Source organism: Mirounga angustirostris, unplaced genomic scaffold (assembly GCF_029215605.1).
Source record: "Mirounga angustirostris isolate CCGP_5_RB_7025 unplaced genomic scaffold, mMirAng1.0.hap1 SCAF_13, whole genome shotgun sequence".
NCBI classification, from domain to species: domain Eukaryota; kingdom Metazoa; phylum Chordata; class Mammalia; order Carnivora; family Phocidae; genus Mirounga; species Mirounga angustirostris.
Window position 1 is genome coordinate 101070816 of NW_026991721.1, and position 17179 is coordinate 101087994.

The 17179-nt window shown below is 42.1% G+C and overlaps 3 protein-coding genes across 5 annotated transcripts in view; 1 reads left to right on the top strand and 2 right to left on the bottom strand.

Moving 5' to 3' along the window:
- Positions 1–3516, bottom strand: part of LOC123857806 (carotenoid-cleaving dioxygenase, mitochondrial) — a 102224-nt gene extending 98708 nt beyond the window's left edge. For both annotated transcript variants that reach the window (XM_064577432.1, XM_054512301.2), the window contains exon 1: positions 2944–3516. The gene's annotated coding sequence lies outside the window, so the exon portion shown is untranslated. The remainder of the gene's footprint in view (positions 1–2943) is intronic.
- Positions 3517–3672: 156 nt separating this feature from the next.
- SDHD (succinate dehydrogenase complex subunit D) lies at positions 3673–14695 on the bottom strand. 2 transcript variants are annotated; one of them, XM_045895045.3, is made up of 4 exons: positions 14537–14695; positions 11348–11464; positions 9792–9936; positions 3673–4670 (listed from the first exon to the last, which is right to left on the bottom strand). In XM_045895045.3, exons 1-4 carry the CDS (start codon positions 14586–14588, stop codon positions 4505–4507), a joined length of 480 nt encoding a protein of 159 aa, XP_045751001.1. In that variant the 5' UTR covers positions 14589–14695; the 3' UTR covers positions 3673–4504. The 2 variants fall into 2 exon arrangements, with proteins under 2 accessions (XP_045751001.1, XP_045751002.1); XM_045895046.3 differs by lacking the exon at positions 9792–9936.
- Positions 14696–14727: 32 nt separating this feature from the next.
- Positions 14728–16971, top strand: TIMM8B (translocase of inner mitochondrial membrane 8 homolog B). The gene is made up of 2 exons (XM_045895047.3): positions 14728–14857; positions 16572–16971. Exons 1-2 carry the CDS (start codon positions 14774–14776, stop codon positions 16737–16739), a joined length of 252 nt encoding a protein of 83 aa, XP_045751003.1. The 5' UTR covers positions 14728–14773; the 3' UTR covers positions 16740–16971.
- The last annotated feature ends 208 nt before the right edge of the window (positions 16972–17179 follow it).

The window sequence follows — 17179 nt, forward strand, 5'->3', positions numbered from 1 at the left end:
TCCATAAACTCTCAGATGAAATTGTTATAGAAAGACCCCATGAGGCTGGGCTTGACTCATCCTCTAACAGATTCTACCCATGGTATGTTGTAATTGTTACATTAAAAAAAAAAAAAAAAATGAACCTCCTATACATAGTCCAACATAAAAGTTGTTTTTCTGAAAGACGTATCATCAGACATTTTGTACCCCCCCACCACCAGCATGATATATAACTAGGACACTAGATTTATTAGAAGAGATACCAATAAAAGTCAGCCTTGGAACCACACTGGAAGTGACCATTTCAGGTACTTTTAACCTCACATATAGAGTTCTCAAGCTCCAGGCCCACAGCCATGGATACATGCTACCCAGTGTCATGTAAGGATATCCAGACCCACTGGAGACGGACCCTGACATTCAACTATAAGGATTCCAGAGGAACAGACAACTTTTCCTAAGTAGACATCTACTTCCCAAGATTCTACGGATTGAGAACACCAGGTGTAGGGTCACCTTCTCCAAAGATGTTCTCACCCCTGATCTGACAACTGACTTGTACTTAAACTTCCATCTCATTTTATTTCTATTCTGTGTCTGAAAATTCTGCCGGGATCTGAATTCTTCGTGGGTAGGTTGGTTTGTTCTATGCTGACAAGTCTTGTTCAGGGTGTTTCCTGTATGTATTATGGTTTTTTGCTGGAAGTTCACATTCATTTAGAGCTTTGTGGGAATTTTTGAGGCTTGTGTTGGAGAAACCTTCCTCCAGAGAAAATGTGTTTACTTCCTACCAGGCATCTGGGGCACTACCAACCCAAGTAAATGTTAAATAAGCAGCATGTAGTCTTTTTAAACACGCAGATAGTAAGAACTCAGGCCACAAACTGGCATAAGGACTGGCCCTTAGCCACATACTCTCAGAGGAGAAGTTCTTCCTCCAATTAGAACCAAGGCAACTCAGTCCTCTCCACTTTTGGAGGTAAAAATTATTTTTCTAAATCACCCTCCTTTGAGGGTAAAACTCTTCACGGTTCCTAGTTTGAGGGAGTCTCCGATCAAACTTCAGTTTGAGCCCAGAGCTTTGCTCCTGGCCTCTATGTTGCCTTCTTAGGTCTAGAGCTCTAGGCCACCCGAGATGAGTAAATAATCCCAGGGCAAATGATTTACCTCCTTATGCATGCAAATTTTGTTCTGGCTTGAGAGCGTTTCTTGGAGCAAGATGACTCATGTTTTAAAAGGTGCTTTTGGTTTAACATTCTTAGATGCATCGTAGCAAAATAATTTCTAAAATTTAGTCTGTCATATTGCCAAAAATAGAAATTCTATAAATTCTCTCTTCCTGGATATCTCATAAATTCAAAGCTTTGATAGTGACCCATCCCTCCACTGTCATATCTAATTTTCCTCCAAAAATTAATGACCACTTCCCATCCAACTATTTCCAACAAAGAAATTGAACATACACTCCCTCCTCTCTTGATCTCTCACACCCGAGCATAGCTCTTATTGATTCTAAGTTTTAAATATCTCTTAAATTTTTCTTCTTCATTCTATTACTGCCTTTCATCGTCTTTTCTGCATCACTGAAATAATCTAACATTTCCATGCTTAACTCACTCAAATGCATAGTTCACACAGCTGCCAGCGTAACCTATTTAAAATAAACATGACCGTATCATTTGCATAATTAACCATCTTCAGTGACTCCTCATTGCCATCAATGGCATAGAAGGTCCTCTACAGTCAACCCAGTCATACCAAATGATGAGCCATCTTCGGCTTCCTTGGCTACCTGTCAGCTCCTTTATCTTTCAGATACCAGGTCAAGACTCCTCTAGGAAACTTGCAAATTCTAACTGCGCCTTTCCTTAGATCACTGCTTGATATGCTGAACTATTACTGCACTTACCAGTGTACTGCAGTATACGGTATATAACTTAGCTGTTGTCCCAATGGGACTATGAATTCCTTTTAAGGGCAGAGGACTTCTCTCTACCCACAGTACCTATCACAGTGCCAATTACATGAGGTACTTAGTACCTGTCAGATGAAGGAATATTTTTTCATTTCTACAATACCTTTAAAATTGAGTCCTACTTTCTGCTGCCACTAATGTTCAGAGAGGCCCTTTCTTCCTCTATCCTCCTCCATGTCCTTCTGCCTCTAGTTTATCAACCTTCGTCATGTCACCTAAATTCTCTCTAAAGCACAGTTCTGACCATGTCCTGCTTAGCTTCAGAAACCTATTGCTCTTAGCCCCTGCCTCATTTTCCCTGCTGCCTCAGCAGCTCACAGCAATCCAATGATTTCCCACAGTGAAGGCTCAGCACCATCCTAATGACAAAACCAGCTGGGACCTGGAGCAGGCAGTACCCAATGAGCCTCCACTCTAACTTCTCAGTCACCACCTAATGAAGCTTACTAGCATTAGACACCTCTCCAGATCCAACTGTGGTCCGATGGTGCTGGCGATAGCTACAGGAACCCCATATTACCCAGGTCCTGTCCTCCCCATTTCAACTATATGGAAAACTCCCACTTTACGCAGTGGTGTCCTGGGGGCTGCGGAGGGGGAGAAGAGAGAAATGACACGAAGGGGGATCATTGTCTATATAGAATTTTAAGCCAATAATAAAATCGACTAAAGGTCTGCTTTTTATCTTCGTCATGAGCCAGCAATTCGAAACAATGCCAGTTGTACTACTATTTTATTAGTAATTTTATTATTTGTATGTTATTATATTTCTCCCTGACAAGGCAGACTCGCCCACGACCACCACTCCTTGGGAAACCACTGCTATTCAGGTATCACTCCCTTTTGAAACCGTGAACCACCCCAGAACAGAATTAATCACCTCTTTCTGAACACTTAATATACATCTGAATCTCCTACATGGCCATAAGCCCATTAAGGGGAGCTTATCTTTAGTCCCTAATACAGACATTCATGAACACACTTACCCTCCTAGCCAGCTCCCCTTCAATAGTTTGCCTCAGCTGCCCAGTAAGGTCTTCGGTGAGGGAAACACGCCAAGTCCCAGTTCCTCTATGGTGCTAGGAGAAACAAACCATCATGCCTTACACTCACCCCTCAGATCAAACTAACTGCATACAGAATGTAATTTAAATTCCAAAGGCTGGCATTTACAGAACATCATAATCTGGACCTCCTTCTAATTCCTACTACAGCTGACCCTTAAACAATGTGGGGGTTAGGGGCGCTGACACCTCAGTCAAAAATCTATGTGACTCCCCAAAAACTGAACTACTAATAGCCTACTAGCGACCAAAAGCCTTACTGATAGCATAAACAGTAACTAACATACATTTTTGTTATATGATTTATATGCTACTTACAATAAAGTAAGCTAGAAGAAAAATATCAAGAAAATCACAAAGAAAAAATACATTTATAGTACTGTATTTATAAAAAAAAAAAAATACACATATAAGTGGACCAGAGCAACTGTGTTATTCAAGGGCCAAATGTATTTAATCTTTATACTTCTCTCATACCAAACTACTCATACTCAGTATATTTTTCCCTATTACATTTAAGTCTTTTTTGTATTACAGTACTTTGTAATTTACCTAACTGCTAAGCCCTAGAAAGAAATTTAAACAGTCCGGTTTTACTGGTGTATATGCAACAGACACCAAGTTCTACTGAATAAAACTAGGGACAGTTAATACATAAAAGAGTAGAATACATTTTTATTAGATAGAATTTTATTTTTTAAAAAAACTTTATTTTCATAGAATACATTTTCACATTAGAGATTCCTACAGTGGGAAAATAACAATTTATTACTTACAGTTTTACATTTGTAGACAGATTATTTTAGGACAAGCAAAATAAACACATTTGAGGATTAAGTCTTGGTTTAGAATCTACAATACTTTGATACATCTATGAGGGGACCTCTTTCCCACATGGAACTTCTCTATACTCAGCTCTCCAGGCTCTTCTTCCCAGGATTTAGAAATTAATAATGTGAAATATCAGTATTTCCTAATTTTAAAGTTTCCCTAGGACATGTAACCATCAGTAACTGGTATTGACTGAACAGAGAGGGAAATTTTCAAAAATTAAACACTAATTTTCTGCAAAATCTTTACTTATGAATTAACAGGCTTTCCCTTTCTCCATCATTCCCAGGACAAATACAGAAGTTTGATCAGGTATTGATAGTAATAAAGCTGAATTCCCTTTAAGAATTTGATTAGTTAACAGGCAAAAGCTCATACATTATGGTTAGTTATGCTAGGAGTCTTGTGAGAAGCTGGGACACAACCCCATAAACTCACCAGACCAAGGAACCCAGTCTCCAAATTTCTTGAATACAATTCCTCTCGAACCTTTTCCTCAAGGACTAAACTCTAAAAATAACCAGGTGATTAGAAGAGGTTTATCTCACCAATGGACTTATCTGTTATTTCCTCCTTATTGTGAGTTGAATGGCATGACAGAGCAGAGGCAAAGAGGTGTACAATCAATTCTCAAGGTATTAAGTCAAAAAGGTCAGAGCTTCCACAGCATGGCAACAGCTCTGCAGATGCCCACATCATGATAGTTGAAATAACAAAGCCCAGCAAAGGTGAAAGCCGACAATGCCAAAACGCCTGCCTTGGCAGCTTTCTGCAAAGCATCCCCTCGAACATAGTCGGTAACCACTTGTCCAAGGCCCCTAAAAGAAAAACAAACAAACAAACAAACAGTACAAATGAAAAATCACAATTCAGAAGGCTATATGGCTAACTTGAATGCAAAAAAATAATTATCAGGTTCAAAATATAACTCATGGTAACAGGAATCACAAACCAAAATGAAGGAACCAAGAATTTCCAATTAATATAATAAAGACATCTCTATTCTTTAGATTAAATTTTCCAGAGTTATTTATATCAAAGACAGTAGTTAATTACCACTCCATTTACAAAATCTTGGGGTTTGGGGTTTTTTTTTTTAACTAAATAATGCTCAAGGGGCAGCTGGCTGGCTCAGTTGGTAGAGCATGTGACTCTTGAGTTCAGGGTCATGAGTCTGAGCCCCAGACTGGATGTAGAGATTACTAAAAATATAAATAAACTTTAAAACAAATGCTCTACAGAGTTTGTCATTAATTAAAAAAAAAAATGAAGCACATACTGTGTGCCAGAACCTGGTACAGATGTTGAAAGAACAGCAAATAAGACAGCATCCCTGCCCTTATAGAACAGATTCTAGTGAAGGAAAAAAAAGTACATTGTGCTATGAGGAAATATTTTAGAAAGGATGACCTGAATGAGAAGAACATTCCAAACAAAAGTGACAATGACCTTGGCATCTTTGAGGAATAGCAAAAAGATTAGTGTGGCTGCAGAACGTGGGCATCATAAGGGAAGGGCAGATCACACAGGGCCTTGATGGTCCTAAGTATGAATTTCAGGTGCACCTGGCTGGTTTTGTTGGTAGAGTGAGCAACTCTTGATCTCGGCATAGTGAGTTTGAGCCCCAACTGGGTGTAGATATTACTTAAAAATAAAAATCTTTGGGGTGCCTGGGTGGCTCAGTCTGTTAAACGTCTGCCTTTGGCTCGGGTCATGATTCCAAAGTCCTGGGATCGAGCCCCATGTCTGGCTCCCCACTCAACGGAAGCCTGCTTCTCCCTCTCCTCCCCACTTGTGCTCTCTTGCTATCTCTGTCACTGTCTCTCTCTCTCTCAAATAAATAAGTAAAATCTTTAAAAATAATAATAAAAATCTTAAAAAAATTTTTTTTAAATTAAATTTGAAATGTAATGGGAAACCACAGATATGTTTTAAGTAGGGAGTAATCTAAGTAAGTAGTGACCTAATTTTATTTTTAATAACAGCTTTATTGAGATGTAATTCACATGCCATAGAACACTTTTTTTAAAGTAATCTCTACATCCAACATGGGGCTCAAATTCACAACCCTGCGATCAAGAGTCACATGCTCCTCCGACTGAGCCAGCTGGCTGCCCCCAAATTAAGCCTTTCAAAGTGTATACTAAAGTGTTAAAAGTCATAAAGTTGTGCAACATCATCACTATTTAAAATTCCAGAAAATTTCATCACTCCAAAAAGAAACCCCATTACTCAACTAGTTTTCTGTCTCTATGGACTTGCCTACTCTGTACGTTTTATAGAAATCATACAACATGTGGCCTTTTGTGTCAAGTTTCTTTCATTTCACATCTTCAAGGTTCACCCATGTTGTGGCATGTATCAGTACTTCCCACTTTTTGTGTGGCCAAATTATATTCCTTTGTAAGAATATATTGTATTTTCTTTAGCTATTCATCAGCTGATAGACATTTGGATTGTTTCTTTTTGGTTATTATAACTATTCATCAGTAGATAGACATCTGGATTGTTTTCACTTTTGGGCTATTATAAATAACACTATGAATATTACTATACAAGTTCTCATGTGAAGACGTATGTGTTCAATTTTGAGGGGTATACACCTAAAAGTGGAATCACTGAGTCATATGATAACTCATTAGAATGAAAGCACAGATACAGAGAATCTGTAGAATCTCTAACTTTGTTAGAACTGTCAAACTGTTTTCCAGTCTTACATTCCCATAAGAGACATAGGAGGACTCCAACTTCTTGACATCCTTGAAACACGTGTTGTTGTCCATCTTTTTGATAACAGCCTTCCTAGTGAGTGCGAAGCAGTATCTCATTGTGGTTTTGATTGGCCTTTTTTTTTTTAGGTAGGGAGGGAGAGACTCTTAAGCAGGCTCCATGCCCAACGCAGAGCCTGACTCAGGGCTCAACCCCACAACCCCAAGATCATGACCTGAGCCGAAATCAAGAGTAAGGTACTTAACCGATGAGCCATCCAGGCATCCACTGATTTGCATTTCTATAATAACAAATGATGTTGAGCATTTTTTCATGTGCTTATGAGCCATTTGTATGTCCTCTTTAGATAAATGTAATTTTACTTTTAAAAAAGGTCACTCTGGCTATAGTATGGCAAATGGACAGTGCAGGCAGAAAGGGGCAGGGGCAAAAACAGAAACAGAAAACCACTTAGGAGGCAAACAAAGTGCCTTGGCAAGACTATTGGCTTGGGGCGCCTGGGTAGCTCAGTCGGTTAAGCGTCTGCCTTCGGCTCAGGTCATGATCCCAGGGTCCTGGGATAGAGTCCCACATCGGGCTCCCTGCTCTGCGGGGAGCCTGCTTCTCCCTCTCCCACTCCCCCTGCTTGTGTTCCTGCTCTCGCTGTGTCTCTCTCTGTCAAATAAATAAATAAAATCTTTAAAAAAAAAAAAAAAAAAGACTATTGGCTTAACCTAGGCTGGTGACAGGGGAGATGGTGTGAAGTGATAATTGAGGCAGGCTATGTTTTGAGGAGAGAACTACAGAAAGAGCTGATGGACTAGATGTGAGATAAGACGAAAAGAAATATCTAGAATAACTCCTCTAAGATTTTTGGCTTGAGAAACTAGATTTAATTGAGTTAGGGAGGAACAGGAAAGAAGGTGGCTTTGAGGAAAAATCAAGAGAGATATGGGGGAAAAGAGTGATTTCAGGCAACGTTAAATTTGGGATCACTATTAGACATCCAAGTGGATTATGTTAGTTAGACAACTGGAAATACAGGTCTGTAGATCAGGAAAAGAGGTCAGATCTGAGCTCAACTCAGGAAATTAAGAGAAATTAAGAAAGCAAGACTGAGCCCAGGATTCAGAGCTTTATTATTCAGAGGTCAGAAAAGGAGAGGAGCAGGCATCAGAGACTGAGAAGGTACAGCTGGCAAGGCGGAGGAAAACATGGTGGGTATAGCATCTAGAAGTCAAAGGAAAATTATTTAAGGAGGGAATGGTCAATTAAGTTGAACGCTGCTGAGAGTTCAAGTAACAGGAGGACCGAAAACAGACAGCTGGATTTGGAAAAATGAAGGTTTGGTGGGGACTTCGTTAAGAATGACTTCAGTTATGTAATTGGGATGAAAGCCCAATTAATGTGGGCTAAAAGAGATTGGATGCTGAGGAATTAGTGCACAATTATAGACAACTCTTTCAAGTCACCCTGTGTGTGTGTGAGAGAGAGAGAGACAGAGAGAGAGAAAAGAGACAATCAGTAAGGAAACTGGAGGAGTATGAAATAAATGAAAAATAATAAAAAAATATATTACTTCAGATTTATCTCTTATTCTGACTTTTTGTGATTTAGATGGATCTCTTGCCAAGAACTATTTATTAGAGAAATCTCACTGTTACTTGTGATCTAATATTTCATATGCAACTGGAATCCTTTACTTTGAAAGGTCTATCTGGTTAAAGGAATTCCCCAACCAACCCGGGAAAAGTAGGTAAGCAAAATCCCCTTTTAACACTAGGTACAAAATCATTCTGACAAGTCACTTAACCGCCCTGGGGTTTAGTTTCCACATCTATAAAGTAACAGGGTTGGTTAAGATAGTCCCATGTCCTTTCAGCTCTAGCAATACAAAAATGCTTCCCTTGCCCACAATATCATACTGTCCTTGTAAAACAACATAAAATGAACTCAAAGAACCCAATTGTTACTTACAAACTTTTCAGAAGGTTCATTAACTTAGAAAATCTAACAAACTACACTGGGTAAAAAAATAGAAACTGGAAATTCACTCATTCAACAACTACTCACTTAGTGCTGTGTGTCAGGCACTGCTCTAGGCACTAAAGCTACAAGAGCAAACAGGATGTAAAAAGGGCAAGACTGAACTACAGTGTCTAAGGACAACCGGGTGATAAAACTATGATGAAATGTAAAGAAGTGATTACTATAAAAACCAGGGTAATGGTTCCTGGTTGGAGGATGCTGAGTAGTTATAACTGAGGTAGAACACAGGAAGAAGCTTCTGCAGTTCTATCTCTTGACCTGGGCAGTGTTACCCTTGTAATAAGTCATTAAGCCATGGATGACTCTCGTGATTCTCTGTATCTGTGCTTTCATTCTAATGAGGGGAGAGACAAGGAGTACAGAAAATAATAAACAGATGATACAGTGTATTAGAAGGTAATAAGCACTACTGAGAAAAATAAAATAGGGGAGAGAGATAAGTAATGCTGGGAAGGACACTGCAATTGTAAGTAAGTGGTTACAGGCGGCTTTACTGAGAAGGTGACATTTCAGATGTGAAGGAAATGATGAACAAGCCAAGTGTATAACTAGAAAAAGAGAGTGCTGGGCAGAAGCAAGAGTAAAAGTAAAGTCCTGAGGCCTGGAGTGTCCCTGGTGTGTCTAAGAATTATCAAAGCCAGTGAGGATGAGGAAGAGAGTAGTTGGAGATGAGGGAAGAAACAGGGCCAGATTATGTTGGGTCTGTAGACCAACATAAGAATTCTGACTTTTCATTTGAGGGAGGTTAAAAGACTGCAAAATATTTTGAGGAGAATGTTTGACCTGACTTAATATTTTAACAGGATCACTGGGGCTGCTGTGTTGGGGACAGAAGGAGGACCAGTTAGGACACTACTACTGGAATCAAAGATGATGACCAGGTTTGGGGCATGAATAGTTAGAAGAATGGAAATGCCATTAATTCAGATGAGCAAGAGTGCCAGAGGAAGAGATTTGGGGAGATCAAGAACTCAGTTTTATAACATGTTATATTCAAAATGCCTATTAGCTACGGAAGCGAAGACATCGAATAGGCAGGTGGACACATAAATCTGGGCATATAAATATTTTATATATGTTTTAAAGTTATCTATGAGTATCTCAGTCAACTTCTAATAAGACTAGCTCACAGCTAATAAACTGAGCAGACAATGTAACACTGAAGGGACTGCTGTACTTGCCAGTGACTGTGGAGAGTGAGGGCTGCCGCCAGGGAGTAGTCCATCGCAGAGCCAGGATTCAAATAAGCAGCTGGAATTAGGCCCAGGAGCAAAACACTGACAACCCTCTCACCAGTCCAGTGGAGAGATGCAGCCTTAGAACTAGCTACAGAAAGGAAGAACCAGATTCGTAAGAGTTGAAAGGGGGAAACACACATCTCTCATATTCAGTATTTGCCACAAAATAACCCAGCTGACAGAATGGCAAATAGCATGCATATAAGACTTAGCTCTGAGCATAAAGAGAGTTAAGATAAACAAGGTACTTGAGAAAGATGCTACCTCCCTCTTTGAAGTTCTTTAGCACAATGTATCTTGGTGCTTACATAGATTAGAAGACTGACCCACTTTGCCGACAGGCAAGAAGATGAACGAAGTACCTTTGCAGAATTACCAATCTTGAACTTTAGTGTAATAGACAGATACCTTATAAATACAAGTTAATACCAACTAAGGAATTCCTTTACAACATTACTCTTTTTACACCTTCTAATCTTTAGAATTAGAAGTAAGGTAATAATAAAAACACTCCCAAAACAAAATTAAACCAGCCAACTCAACAAGTTCTGATACGAACTTTTAGGATTATGGTCCTTCTTCTGTCCCATTACTTATAAATAGCCCAAAACAAAAATGGAACATGAGAACTTCTTTTAAATAAATGAAAAACAAAATGGGCTGTAAACATTTCTTCAGGAGCCTCTATCTTTTTTTGGTTACAGACCCCTTTGGGAATCTAATGGAGATACTCTCCAGAAAAATGCACATGGACACACTCAGTAAAAACTATGCTTACAACTTCAGGGGCTTTTCTTCAGTCCACACACCCCAAATTAAAATCACTCTGCTAAATTTAAAATTTAGGAATGGAGAAACAAAACCTTTTCAAAGATAAAATAATTCTAAAAAGCAGAAAAACTGTACTTGCCTAATTTCTCATAACTCAGATGCAACCATATGTAAGTTGTTGACTTAAGCGTCAAGATAAGTCTTTATCTCTGCAAAATACAGACCTTTCCAGACTTTAAAACTGGAAATAGTTAACTCATTATTCACCTACAGATTTTCTATAATATTCACCCTAAAAAATGCCACGTGATTTTAATACTGACCTAAATAAAAATAAGCAAGTCAATTACAGCTATAAATATGTATGACTTTTTAAACTGTCTACTACTCTAAATTATTTGTATCTGGCTCCTCTCCATCAGCTAAATAAATAAGACTGACTATACTGTACAGACTCTTCCTAAGAGCTATTTTCTTTCAGAAAAAAACTGAAATTTGAAGTGGACTTAGATCAGAAGATTCTCTAGGAGTATAAATGGCATCATTCAACCATGCTGGCATCGTCTGCCCAAAGGTGCAGGCTAGGTAGGTCCTCATTTGACAGAGTCGGACATAAGAGTTCTGTTCCACAGATAGCAAGTCCTGTCAAAGGCATGAAAATTTGCCCAGATGAAGAGGGCCAGAGCCCAAAAAGCAGCAGCAATGAAAAAAAAAAACAACAAACATACAATAGTGGTTGGGTGACAGGTGAATGTGCTGTGTTCTACACCATCCTGGGGTAGGCTGGTCCTGGAGAAATGCTGAGACCTGAGCAGGTCTGACCACCGGGATTCGGAGAAACAGAGCTGAGGAAAGAGACATTAGGGGGGTCATAAACACTTCTCCTTTAACAGGCCTGACAGACTTTCTAAATAACCATAAGCAAGCTACATAAGCCCCGACAGGGAATAATATCTCATCCGCAAAATGAGGACAGTATCTATTTCCCTGGGTTGCTATTAGTTCACACTAAAGTAGCCCCTCAAAGACCGAAAAATCAATGAACCACCTATGTAAAAGGGCTGCACTCTTACTAATTTTTTTTTTTTTTAAAGATTTTATTTATTTGACAGAGAGAGACACAGCGAGAGAGGGAACACAGTCAGGGGAAGCGGGGGAAGGAGAAGCAGGCTTCCCGCTGAGCAGGGAGCCCAATATGGGGCTCGATCCCAGGACCTGGGATCATGGCCTGAGCCGAAGGCAGACGCTTAACGACTGAGCCACCCAGGCGCCCCTGCACTCTTACTAATTTTAAAAAGTAAATTATAGCTCCTTTCTCTTTCCATATATTCATCTATTTATTCATCCAACAAGCATTTACTACAGGTAAGAGTATGCCTAGACTGGAGCAAGAGACAAAAGACAGCCTTTGTCCTCAAGGAGTTCAGTTTAGTTTGGGAAGCACATCTATTACCACCTTCCTTTTTTTTTTTTAAGATTTTATTTTTAAGTAATCTCTACACCGAATGTGGGGCTTGAAATCACAACCCTGAATCGAGAGTCGCATGCTCTACTGACTGAGCCATCCAAGTGCCCCTCTCCACTTGTACTCTTTTTTGGGGGTGTTGGGGAGCAGAGGGAGCAGGAGAGAAAGAATCTTAAGCAGGCTCCACACCAAGCACGATCCTGACATGCGGTTCGATCTCATAACTCTGAGATCATGACCCAAGCCGAAATCAAGAGTCAGAGACTTAAAACGACTGAGCCACCCAGGCGCCCCTCCACTTGTACTTTTGAACCTATCCTTTTCTGTCCCCTTTCGGATCCTGTGTCTTGGTTAAAAAATAGACCTAAGTTCACACAACTCCACCACTTACTAGCTATGAGGTGATGAGCAATTAAGTTAAATAAATTCTCTAAGCCTCAATGTCCTCATCTGTAAAGTGAAAATAGTAGCACTTACTTCATAACACTCCACTGAAAATTAAAATACTCAAGGTGCTGAGCATAATTCCCATAATGTCATAAGTACTCAATTAAAAGGTAATTTCTCTCCCATGTCTTTCACCTCTCCTTCCTTCCTGTTGGCCATTTCCCCCTGACTGACGTAATATATGTGACCCCTCCCTTGACCCTGCATCCTCTAATGCCATGCACTCTTCCCCTGCTCCCTTTCTTCTCTTTCCAACTATGCTTTAAAATATTGTCTAAATCACCTCCACTTCCTCACTTCCCTATCATTCTTCAACTCTGAAACTTATTTTATCCTGACTACAACTGCTTTATTAAGTTGCCAATGGTCTCCATGTGGTCACATCCAACAAATACTGTTCAGTCTTCATCTGATCGGGCCTTTCCTCTCTTCTTTTCTGATGAACTCTCTTCTAGTCCCCCTTTGATCCTGTGACATCCTGTATCAGTCTCCTGCATTCACTCTTAGATGTTTTCCTAGCATTCTATCATCTGCCCACTGCTCTCATGTCCTAAGCCCTCCCTTGGCCATTTTGTCCACTCAGCTTATACTACCCGTAAGCTTATGACACCCAATTCTGTATCTGCAGCCCTGCTATCTCTCCAGTGTTTCAGAAGTTTAAGTGCTTGCTGGGCCTCTCCCCTAAGATATCCTACATGATCCTCAAACTCACTATGCCAAAAACTAAAATCACCCTTCAACTCACTTTCTCAACCAAACTTGTCACCCATTTGCATGTTCCCCACTTTATTTAATAACACCCCACTCTTTAACCCAAAAATCTGTAAGTCATATAAAACTCCCCCCAACGCCCCGAAATTGTCAATCACCAAATCATATTGATGTATCTCCTTAACATTTCTTGAGACAATCTGCTCTTTTTTGTACCACTTTCCAAGGTCAGGACCTCACAATCCTTGCCCGCACGACTACAACAGTATCCTATCTCATCTCCCTGACTTGTGTCTTAGCCTGTCCCATCTCCTATGACGGCCATCTACCACAGTGTTACCCAAGTAGCCAATCTAAACTGCAACTCTCTGTCAAATCTTTCAATGGCCCTGTTCACATCAGGTAAATGCATACTCCATATCAAGGCAAGTTCTTCCATGATTTGATTCCAGTTCACCTTTGCAGATTCAGCTCTCATTCCTCACCTTGAGCTTCATGCTCTAATCATATCTGTTTATTTTCTCTCCTACCTCGCTGTTCCTACACCTTCATCATCACTTCTGCTCATCCCAGTAGTTACAACTGTAATGCCCTTCCCCCTGTGGCCTTCCTTATCCTCAAGACACACACATCTCCTTCAGGAACCAAGACAGGGTAATTCTTCCAAAACACAGAGCTATGTATGGTCTTCCTCTGGACTGGCGTAACAATTTATGTGCAGCACAAGAGTTTCTACTTTACGTTAAATTATGTTTACATGTGTCTTCCCTCTTCGAGGGCAAGAACTATGTTTTATACACATTTGTATCCCGTTCCTACTACGGTGCCTGGTATAACACAGATGTCCAATGCAATGATTATCGAATTGATTTCCAGAAGCCCCTTTCCACCAACTCCAGGGTAAATGGGAAAGGCCAGGCATTGGGGTTTGGAGCCTAACCCCACACTTTTCCGATGCGGGGTGGGCGCATGTGAATGCGGAGGAGGAAAAAAAAAAAAAACAACAAAACTCTTAGGAACAGCCTCAGCAGAACTTAACTTCCAGGAGCTCTCTTTCAGATCACCCCATCCCCGTGTCAGCCCGAAGCAGGGGAGATACGCGCTCGGGAGGACATCTGGGCGCGTAGACAACGGTGGTTACCGCTGTGCTGCCGACCGGAGCCAGATCGGCCAACGGGACGGAGGAAGGATTCCCTGCTTAAGAGGCCTCACCACCCCGCAGACAAATCCTCGCCGCACTCCCTTCCCCGGCGGGAGGCTGCGCTAAGAACCTCCCGCTGCCAGGACCGCTCACCTCGGCCTCCTTGCGCACCGCACAGGACACTCAACCTCCAAAGACTCGCCATCTCGCTTCTCGAGCCTCAAGGTCACTCAGCAACCCGGAAGCAGTCACTCGACAACTCCCACCCCGCAAGGACTCAAGAAAACAGGGCGAGGGAAAATGCCGCGTGAACCGGAAGTCGGGCGCTGGCGCGCGCCCGCCGCACGTGCGCGCGCCCGCTCGTCGGGAGGCCGGAGCTGGAGGCGGACGATGGCGGAGCTGGGGGAGGCGGACGAAGCGGAGTTGCAGCGCCTGGTGGCGGCCGAGCAGCAGAAAGCGCAGTTCACTGCACAGGTGCGGGGACAGGCACCCAGGGGAAGAGACAGGAGGGTGAGGCACAGGTTGAGTCTTCAGACTTTTTATTCAGCCCGTGAAGTGGCAGCCGCTAGGAAAAAACGAGCGGAGCTCTGCGACATCACCACGGGGGGACTGCCCCGTGCTCGCTCCTGCCGCGCCGGGTTCTTCCCGGAAAAGACTCCAGCCCCTGGTGACCAGTAGTGCTCAGGCGCCCGCTAGGCACACCCAGCGTGCGGGAAAGAGAGAGTGTAAAGCAGAGAAGAAAGGTTCGGGCGACGCAAGGGCAACGGAACCGGGCTTGGCGGCGAGCTCTCCGGGCTTGGCCTTCGGAAGCCCTGGGTTCTGATCCTGCCTCCGCCCCTTCCAGGCCGCGTGCCCCTAGACAAGACGCCCAGCCACTGTGGGTCTCGGTTCTGCAGTCGCCTGCTGCCTCACTGGACTGCAGAGATCATATGCGATCATGTGTTTGACAACGACAAAGCAGTGGAAGGTTAATGGAGAGAGGTGGGCTCTAAGGTAGTCCGTTTGGACTGTAGGTTGGGACCCGTGTTGGAGCCCTTGCGGCGCGGTTCGAAACCCGGCGTGGACCCTTACTGGCAGCGCCTCTAGCAGCGTGGCTGATTGCTTAGCCGAACGGAGATGACGGTCAGACGTTAGGACCGCAGAAAGTACTGACTGACTGCTGAGTAGCCAGTCTAGGAAGCCCTCCGTAAAGGGTTGCCCCCCGTGGGGGGCTGGGGGGGACGGTGTTCGCGACGGATTAAATAGCAAAAACACATTTTCTGTACCTGATGTGCATTTTTGGGGAGAGTGGATCCATAACCTTCATTGGATTCACCCATGTGTCCACGAACCCAAAAAGGTTTAGAACTTAGGCACTAGGGCGCCTGGGTGGCTCAGTTGGTTGGGCGGCTGCCTTCGGCTCAGGTCATGATCCCGGAGTCCCGGGATCGAGTCCCACATCGGGCTCCCTGCTCGGCGGGGAGTCTGCTTCTCCCTCTGACCCTCCCCCCTCTCATGTGCTCTCTCTCATTCTCTCTCTCTCAAATAAATAAAATCTTAAAAAAAAAAAAAAAAAAAGAACTTAGGAACTAGTCTGTAAGGGATAGGTTTGGAAGGACAGGAGAGCAGTGGTTTGGGGGGAAATTAATTGGTACCATACCTTCCCAGCTTACACGGGTGCAACTTGGGAATACTGCTAACCATGCCTGAAAATTTACAGTCTGATTAAGGACTTAACACAATCGGAAAAAATAGACGGTGGCCTTCAAGGAGTTAAAAATGTGAACTGTTTTGAAGAATGGGACAAATCTTTAGGTAGGGCATTCCGGGAATATTAAGTCACATTGAGTATGCTGTGTGTGTACTTCATTGAAGCTTAACAGGTTGGTGGTTAAATAATGGGCTGGCCTGAGTGGCTAACAGAGGAATTGTGCATTAAGTACAGGGGTGACTTGATGGAAAGTTATTTGTAACTACTAAAGAGGAGAAAAACAGAAACGGAAAGGATAAAGGATTATTGCAATGTAGGAACAAGGATCTGGGCCATACTGATGACAAATTAGGAAGTGAGGGAAGAGAGCCCATGGTTTGTTGATTGAAAGAATGGTTTAGTCAAGTGACAGAAAAGGAGAAAAACAGGAAGGAAATAAAGTTGGCAGTTAGACCTATATGCAGACAGCAGGCAATTACTAATTTTCTTTCCTCCTAGGTGCATCACTTCATGGAGCTGTGCTGGGATAAATGTGTGGAGAAGCCAGGGAATCGCCTAGACTCTCGCACTGAAAATTGTCTCTCTAGCTGCGTGGACCGCTTCATTGACACTACTCTTGCCATCACCAGTCGGTTTGCCCAGATTGTACAGAAAGGAGGGCAGTAGGCCATCCCCTGGGAGAATGACAGAAGCAAAGGACTTGTTAAGCAGATTGAAGGGCCAGTGGGGGAAAGTTGTCAGCCTGTTGTCAGGTGAACTTGAGGCTGTTACCAAGCCTATTGGTGCTAAGAAGTAACAGATCAAATGTTCAAAAAGTGAAATTTATTTATTTGGAATTCAGAAATTCCATGTTTTATCACAATAGTTATTCAATAAATCTGAATTCTCCAGCTCGAAATTTCTTTTTTTTCCTTAATCCCATTTTAGGATTTAATATAGAGATCTCTGATTGGCAGGAACGCTAGAAGTACGTTCCAAGACCAGTAGTGCAAATGAGAGATCTTAGGTTTTGAAAGGCCATCCTCAGCCATATTTAAGGGGGCTAGAAGAACCATCAAAGACTTAGCCTAAGGTATAGAAGAGAAATTGGGGTTGAGAAAGGTGAA

Coding starts and splice junctions, on each gene's coding strand:
- SDHD (XM_045895045.3), bottom strand. CDS start 14,588: ATGGCGAGTCTTTGGAGGTTGAGTGTCCTGTGCGGTGCGCAAGGAGGC. Junction 9,937..11,347: donor CCTGTCACCCAACCACTATT/GTATGTTTGTTG, acceptor TCCTTTCTGTAG/CTAGTTCTAAGGCTGCATCT. Junction 4,671..9,791: donor CTCACTCTCCACAGTCACTG/GCAAGTACAGCA, acceptor TTTTTCTTTTAG/GGGCCTTGGACAAGTGGTTA.
- TIMM8B (XM_045895047.3), top strand. CDS start 14,774: ATGGCGGAGCTGGGGGAGGCGGACGAAGCGGAGTTGCAGCGCCTGGTG. Junction 14,858..16,571: donor AAGCGCAGTTCACTGCACAG/GTGCGGGGACAG, acceptor CTTTCCTCCTAG/GTGCATCACTTCATGGAGCT.